The sequence below is a fragment of the Bubalus bubalis genome, chromosome X (genome assembly GCF_019923935.1).
Source record: "Bubalus bubalis isolate 160015118507 breed Murrah chromosome X, NDDB_SH_1, whole genome shotgun sequence".
Classification (NCBI taxonomy): Eukaryota; Metazoa; Chordata; class Mammalia; order Artiodactyla; family Bovidae; genus Bubalus; species Bubalus bubalis.
In genome coordinates, this window is record NC_059181.1 from 62,398,862 (window position 1) to 62,406,527 (window position 7,666).

Sequence of the window (7,666 nt, forward strand, 5' to 3'; positions counted from 1 at the left end):
GATGAAAATTTCTTGCATTCTCTAGTTTTGTGTGTACGTGGAAATTTTTATAATAGAAAATTGTAAAAGAGGGACATCCTCAAACCAGGCCGTCTCAGGGCAACAGCTTCAACAGACACCTGGCTCTAGGTGCTCCCCAACTCCACAAACCCGCAGTGCTCCCTTCCCACTAGCCATGTCTCTGAGGTCACAACACCTAAAATCTCAGAGTAACCTGTGATGTGAAGGGTGATTCCCTTCTCTGGACCTCTGGGTCACTAGGACTGGATAACAGCCCTTCTCACCTTTTCTCCATCCTGACGTCCTAATAATCCCAGGAAAAAGAGTCAAAGGGCAAATATGGGGAAGGCCAGGGCTCAGATCTGTTAAGACTGTCCTTATACTCCAGGGCCTGCCCACTTCAGTGGGTGGTAGGTATGGGGCAGGACAAAGAACAGATAGGGCAGGTTAAAATCCTCATAAATCATATGTGTTCGCTACTGAGCGAGCTTCCAGAGGCTAGTGGCACCTTTGGTTGGAACACCGTTCTGGGATCTTCACTTCCTTCAGGCTCCTCGGCACAATGCCTTGTTTCAAGCAGCCTAAGCACTTCCAGAGTTTGGTACTTCTGCACTGGCCACTGAGCTACCTTGGCATGTGTGAGTACTAATCCAAGACAGCATGGCAAGAAGCCATAATCAGAGGCCAGGACCAGATCTGGGGCAATTTTTATGCTCATGGGAAGTCTCATCTCTGGTCAAGGAGTCTTGAGCTCCCTAAGTGCCCTGAGAAGGAAAAGATAGAACCTCGCAGGCAGTAAAGACAGGTGGAGTGGGAGGAGGTACAACAGAGTCATGATACTTCTGAACAGATCTAGTTAATTTCAGCCCCTCCCTAACCCTCACTATCTGGAGAGGAAAAATGAGGCCCATGGAATAAGATGATACATCTGTAATCTTAAGGTAACATGGGGAATGGAGCAGAAGCATTAGCATTAAAGACAGAGAAGTATAACCTGTGTTTGAACCATTGGATTTTCCATTCTGGGAGGAGAGTGGTAGTAGCATGGCTGGAGTGGGAGGAGAGACAGAAATAATGGAAGGAATGGTGAACAGGCAAGAATAAAGGGCTGAAGATGCTGTATGCAAGGAGTATGGAGAGATATCGATACTATATGGGCAAGGGAGGGTGAGCTAGTGGTTTAACAAGCATTCAAGGGTGAGGAATAGGGAGGGAAATAGGAGATGAGGGAAAAGACAGTGTATTAATGGAAGCAGTGGGTGAAAAGCTGGTAGCAGGCAGGGAGCAGGTGTAGGGGGACGGTGAGCAGGCAGGTGGACAGAGATGAGAGGTAAGCAAAGAAATAGGGCTGGTGTGTATGGTAGATGAAAGAGGGAAAGTTTGAAGGACAGGTGGATGTGGCTGATGGACAGGCAGGAGCTGGATTGTGCAGAAGGCCAAGACCAGGGGCTTGGAGAGTTTGGAGGGCTCTTAATAGGGCTGGACATGGTCAAGTTCTGCTGGCAGCACAAATTTGGTCTGATCTGCTCCCTCATCAGTTTGGATCTTGCAGCCATTGGCCATTTACCTACTGTTTACATCCTGGTGGCCACTACCAGCCCTTTACTTTGTCTGGTTTCTCCTGGACTGGAAGACCCCAGAGCAAGGTAAGACTCATGGACCTAGAAATAACAGGATTTAAGAATGCTCCATCTCAACCTGTAAACAAGGAGTTCCACTTACCATGCCACAGGCCTCTCATACAAGTTCTCGGAGCCAGGAGCTGGCTCCTCTCGGGGAGGGGCTGGGCCAGCCAGGACCATCCTGGGGTCTCTTCCTTTTCCACTTCCCTAGCAGAGCCATAGTCCTTCCAGGCTGCTCTGGAAGTGCTGGGTGAGTGAGAGGGCTGGGCTTGGCACACACAGACACATCCCCTACTGATATTTCTATCTCAGGTGGAAGGAGATCGGCCTGGGTAAGGAACTGGTGTGCCTGGACCCACATCAGGGACTACTTTCCCATTTCCGTAAGTGTCTCTTCCCCAGCATCCCTCACAGTTCCCCAAATACTAGGCACTGATGCTAAATGACTAGGGCTGTCCAAAAGGAAAGTGAGCATCTCAGAGAAGTCTCAGTGCAGGCTAGACAGACTTCAGGGTCCAACATTGCTACTGGGCATTTGTTACACTGCTAATATACTTTGGATGTCCTGGTAGGCATGACCTACCAGATGATGCAGGCAGAAACACAAGTACAGTTCAGATCAGTTTAACAAACTCTGATTGAAAACCTACTCTATACCACATAGTTTGGGGTAAAGAGAAGTGAGTAGGATGCAGTCCTCAGCCATTAAAAAAGTTCACGTCCAATGGGGAGGACAGATGAGTACATATTCATGGTTTGGTACAAGGTACATAAGTAGTTCAGACCAGGTGTAAGGAAAGGCTTCATAAACAAAGTGATATATCTAAGCTGGTTTTCAAAGCTCAGTAAACTAGCCCTGGTAGGGAGTTGGGGGAGAAAATACCAGGAAGAAGTTGTAGAAATGTACTACTATGCTGCTCCTCTGTGCACTCTTTGGAGTAGATAAGAGATACTGCCAAGATTTTTGCCAACCTTTTTCATATGACAGCATTCACAGAAAATGATCCTATGCCTAAAGGGCGGAGACTGCTTTCCAGCCACAGGCAAGGAGCCCAGCAGTTGTAGGTATCCCCGATCCTACTGGTCTCCCAGAGGGCAAGGAGTCAGATCTCTTGACCGCCTCAACGCCACTCCTGGCCTCTCAGTTGAAAAGTTTTGCTTTAGAGAGTTCCCTGACCCCTCTAAGGCATCTTCACCCTTGCTTTCTTGTGTGATCTCATTTCGTCACCTTTGACATTTCTCTCTGTGGCTGCAGATCATGAAGACTAAAGAGCTATCACCTGAGCACAACTATCTCATGGGAGTTCACCCCCACGGCCTCTTGACCTTCGGCGCCTTCTGTAACTTCTGCACTGAGGCCACAGGCTTCTCGAAGATCTTTCCAGGCATCACTCCCCATCTGGCCACGCTGTCCTGGTTCTTCAAGATCCCCTTTATTAGGGACTACCTCATGGCCAAAGGTGCTTCTGACCATACTTACTAGAGTTTCTGGCTCATCTCCCCACTTGGAAATACATCTTTTTAAGCCCCACCCCTCCTTCTCAGCCTCCTGCCATCTTAGCACAGTAGTTAAAAAGCATATGTTGTAGAGCAAACTGCCTGGGGTCGAATCCTGGCTGTGCCACTTACTGTGTGGTCTTGGCAAGCTACTGAAGCTCCATTGGTCTCAGTTTCCTCATTTGTAAAGTGGTGCTGATGATAATAGTCTAACCTCAGATGTGGCGTGATGATTAAATGAGACAATACAAGCAAAACACCCAAGATAGCACCTGCCAAAGAGTATGTGCTCCATAAATAATAGCTATTGCTATTAGTGGCAATCCAGGAAAAGGAAAAGGTAGAATTACAGTTGGGGATTTAGAAAGTCTTTCTGGTTTTTTCCCACTGAAAACCTTCCTACTATAGTTTTGACCTAGTGCCTCCTGTGAACTAGAAATATTGCCTCAAAGTGAAATGTGCTGCATTTGCTTGTCTTGGCCCTCTCTTCTCCACACCCTTTGTTCCGTTCATTGATTCTCTTTCTGGGCCCCATGGGAAAGGGGGCACACAAGCCAGTGAGTCAAGCAGAGGGTATTCCCCCTCAGCCATTCTCCCCTCTCTTGATCCTTTTGCTCCTCTCTCTGCTCCTTGGCTCTCCTCAGGTGTGTGCTCCGTGAGTCAGCCAGCTATTGACTACCTGCTGAGCCATGGCACTGGCAACCTTGTGGGCATTGTAGTTGGAGGAGTGGGAGAGGCCCTGCAGAGTGTGCCCAACACCACCACGCTCATCCTCCAGAAGCGTAAGGGCTTTGTGCGCGTGGCACTCCAGCACGGGTAGGTATCCCTCCCTGGGCAGAGGTGGGTGGCCTCTGAGCAGCAGGACCTGGTAGGTGATGCCAAGATGAATCAGACATGAGTCTTACCCTCATAAAACTTACTAGTGAGTGGAAGAGACGACTGTAGAATTTCAAAGAGACTTAGGTCATCCACTCCTCTGGAGCTAGCTGGACCAGTTCCCAGAAAGGCAACCAGAGATCCAGATTCATTATCGGGGGGCTTGGCTAGGGCTTACCTAAGACATAGATGATGCCCACATCATCTCTAGCAACATTGATATCTATATCTGTTCATGGTAAGTGCAAGAAGCAGTACATTATGTTGAGTATGCATGTAGGGTCTGGAGTCAGGGGCCCTAATTTCAAACTCCAGCCCCATGGCTTACTGCGAATTCTGGGACAGGTTATTCAGCCGTTCTGAGCCTTGCTGCTTTCCTCTTCATCATGTGGCTACTAACAATTGTACCTGTTTCATAGGATTATTGTGGGGTTTAAATGAGTTTATCCACATAGAACACCTACCATGTGCCCGGCACACAGTAAGAAATAAATGTTAGCCCCTCCGCTGTGCATGCTTAGTTTCTCTAGTCATGTCTCACTCTTTGTGACGCTATGGACTGGGGCCCGCCAGGCTCCTCTGTCCATGGGATTTTACAGGTGAGAGTACTGGAGTAAGTTGCCATTCCCTTCTCCAGGAGGTCTTCCTGACCCAGAGAACGGACCATTGTCTTCTATATTGCAGGCAGTTTCTTTACTGCTGAGCCACCAGGGAAGCCCCACTTCAGTTAGTGACCAACTCTTTGGGACCCTATGGACTGTGGCCTGCCAGGCTCCTCTGTCCATGGGATTCTCCAGGCAAGAATACTGGAGTGGATTGCCATGCTCTCCTTCAGGGGATCTTCCTGACCCAGGGATCAAACTGATCTCCTGCATCAGGGGTAAAGAGAGGAAGTAAAGAGCAGGAGGGACTTCCCAGGTGGAGCTAGTGGTAAAGAACCTGCCTGCTATTGCAGGAGACATAAGAGACCTGGGTTTGATCCCTGGGTCAGAAAGATCCCCTGGAGAAGGAAATGGCAACCCACTCCAGTATTCTCACCTGTAAAATCCCTTGGACAGAGGAGCCTGGTGGGCTACAGTCCATAAGTTGCACAGAGCTGGACACAACTGAAGTGACTTAGTATGCACGCAAAGAGTAGGAGTCCAAGGCTAGAGCTGTGGGGGCTCCATCATGTCAGCATGCCAGTTCACTGGACACAGAGACAACTGTCCTATAGTAGCTTCACAGAAGAGGGGAAGTACTTCCAAGGACCTTGTCTGAGTGGCCTGTTTGTCAGTTTGGAGCATAATGTGGTGGAGAGAGCTCTGAGCTGGGAGCAAAGAGACCTAGGTTCTAGTCCAGCTCCTGCCACTCACTGAATACCTATGTGACCTTCCCCCTCCTGAACCTGGGCTTCTGGAGCTGTAGAAAAAAGAAAATAACCTCTCGGTGTGTTTTTCCACTGTCTCTGCTGTGAGGAACCAAAAAAGTTAATATGTGCCAAAACACTACGAGATCGCCGGTAGTAATTCACAAAGATTTGTGTAAGAGAGACTGTTTTCCTTACTCTCACAGGAAGACATAAGGAGCCTGCTTTTCTACGTAGGGCTCTGTCAGGGTGGATTCCCATGGCCCTATGAGAGGGAAACCACTGTACTCTGCTCTAGTCTCAAGACCTAGGACAGAACACCTTATGCACAGTCCCTGCAGGCGAGAGGCACCTCATACATATACATACACATCTGCCAAAGCATCGTCTTTTACTCTGTGCTTCCTACCAGTAGAAATAGATATTCCCCTTCAGGACACCTCCTGGAAGCTTTTTCTTTATGCAGTGTGGGTTCCTGTGGATTTCTGCCCCCATATCTTGTCCTTGTGATCCTGGCTCAGAGAGAGTATTCTCATTGGCCTTGAAAATTTCAGGAAAAAGAGATACTAACGACAGGAGCCATATTCGGTGCAAGAAGAAATGTTTTACACCACAGGGATTTTATAATAGATGGGAGCCTGGCCAGAAACAAAAGTTCTTCCTGGGGGGTTCTCCACCCCAGACTGTGTTTGGGAAATAAATCAAGGTTTTCCTACAGGGCTCATCTGGTCCCCACCTACACTTTTGGAGAAACTGAGGTGTATGATCAGGTGCTGTTCCATAAGGACAGCTGTATGTACAAGTTCCAGAGCTACTTCCGCCAGATTCTTGGTTTCTATTTTTGCATCTTCTATGGGCGAGGCTTCCGCCAAGGCTCCACTGGGCTCCTGCCGTACCCGCTGCCTATCGTCACTGTGGGTGAGTCCTGCTCTCAGCCCCTAGGCCAGCTCGGCTTTTCCTCAACCTCAACCTCAGGCCTTTCCAATCTCCGCACCCCCCACCACCAAAGAAGAGGACAGCCTAGGGGGAGTAGTTGGGAGCTTACTTGGGATGTGAAAGGATTGGGCCCAGGGAAGGAGAAGGAGGTTAAAGAAAGAAAAGATTCTAACACTTGACCCTTCTCTTTCCCATCTCTCTTGGCAGTGGGGGAGCCTCTGCCTCTGCCCAAAATCGAAAAACCAAGCCAGGAGATGGTGGACAAATACCACGCCCTCTACATGAAGGCCCTGACCAAACTGTTTGATCAGCATAAGACCCAGTACGGCTGCCCAGAGACCCAAAAGCTGCTTTTCCTGTGACTGAAGGGGCAGTGTGCCCAATAGCACAAGCCTGGGAGAAGAGATTCCATTAGCTGCCAACCAAAAGTGAGGGAAAGAGAGAAGCCAGAGGGCTGTGTGTGGTAGGGGAGGGCACTAGGAATTCCTTCCTTGCTACAGAGCCTTTGCAGTCTTCCTCCCTGAATTGCTTCACTGAGTCACTCCTTTAGGCCTGCCCCCTGCCCTGCCCACTGTCCAGTCCCCTACCAGATTTCCTCTCTGAGCCCAACCTGCCAGGGACTGAAGGACTCAAATGTTAGCCAGGCAGCCTGAGTAACCACCACTATGGTTGCTGTTGTGCTAATGCATTTTTAAATTAAGATATATTTGCATACCATCAATTTAACCCATTTAAAGTATAACATTCAGTTGTATTTAATACTCAAAGTTGTGCAACTACTATCACTATCTCATTTTAGAACACATTTCTGCAACCCCCCAAAAGAAACCCAGTACACATTAGCAGTCACTTCCCAGTCTCTCATCCCCAGCCCCTGCCAACCACTAATCTAATTTCTGTCTCTAGGGATTTGCCCATTCTGGATTTTTTATATAAATGGAATCATAGACTATGTGATCTTTTGTGCCTGGCTTCTTTCTCTTAGCATGATGTTTTCAAGGTTCATCCAATTTGTAGCATGTATCAGTACTTCATTCTTTTTATGACTGAATAAATATTTCATTTCACCAGCTGATGGACTTTGGGTTATTTCTAATTTGGGGCTATTATGAATAATGCTGGTATAAACATTCACATACAAGCTTTTGTGTGGTAATCATCTGTCTCTAAGTATGTCCTTTCCTTATGTCCATACCACTGAGCTAACAAGCACACCTTTCAGATAGGTAGATTGAAGGTATTTTACTCAGGATTACATTTCAACTGGCAGAGGCATTTCACATAGGTTACGATGTCCTCTGACACCGTAATCCCAAGGTATTTGCAACCATTTCCTCTTTTTTATGGCTGAATATTTTATTGTCTGTGTATGTGTGCATCACATCTT

The 7,666-nt window shown here is 47.9% G+C and overlaps 1 protein-coding gene across 1 annotated transcript; it reads left to right on the top strand.

The window, feature by feature from the left end:
- The first annotated feature begins 562 nt into the window (after positions 1 to 562).
- On the top strand, positions 563 to 7,274 carry AWAT1 (acyl-CoA wax alcohol acyltransferase 1). Its single transcript, XM_006074190.4, has 7 exons — positions 563 to 638; positions 1,539 to 1,646; positions 1,935 to 2,005; positions 2,878 to 3,082; positions 3,764 to 3,935; positions 6,062 to 6,261; positions 6,487 to 7,274. Exons 1-7 carry the CDS (start codon positions 563 to 565, stop codon positions 6,639 to 6,641), a joined length of 987 nt encoding a protein of 328 aa, XP_006074252.3. The 3' UTR covers positions 6,642 to 7,274.
- The last annotated feature ends 392 nt before the right edge of the window (positions 7,275 to 7,666 follow it).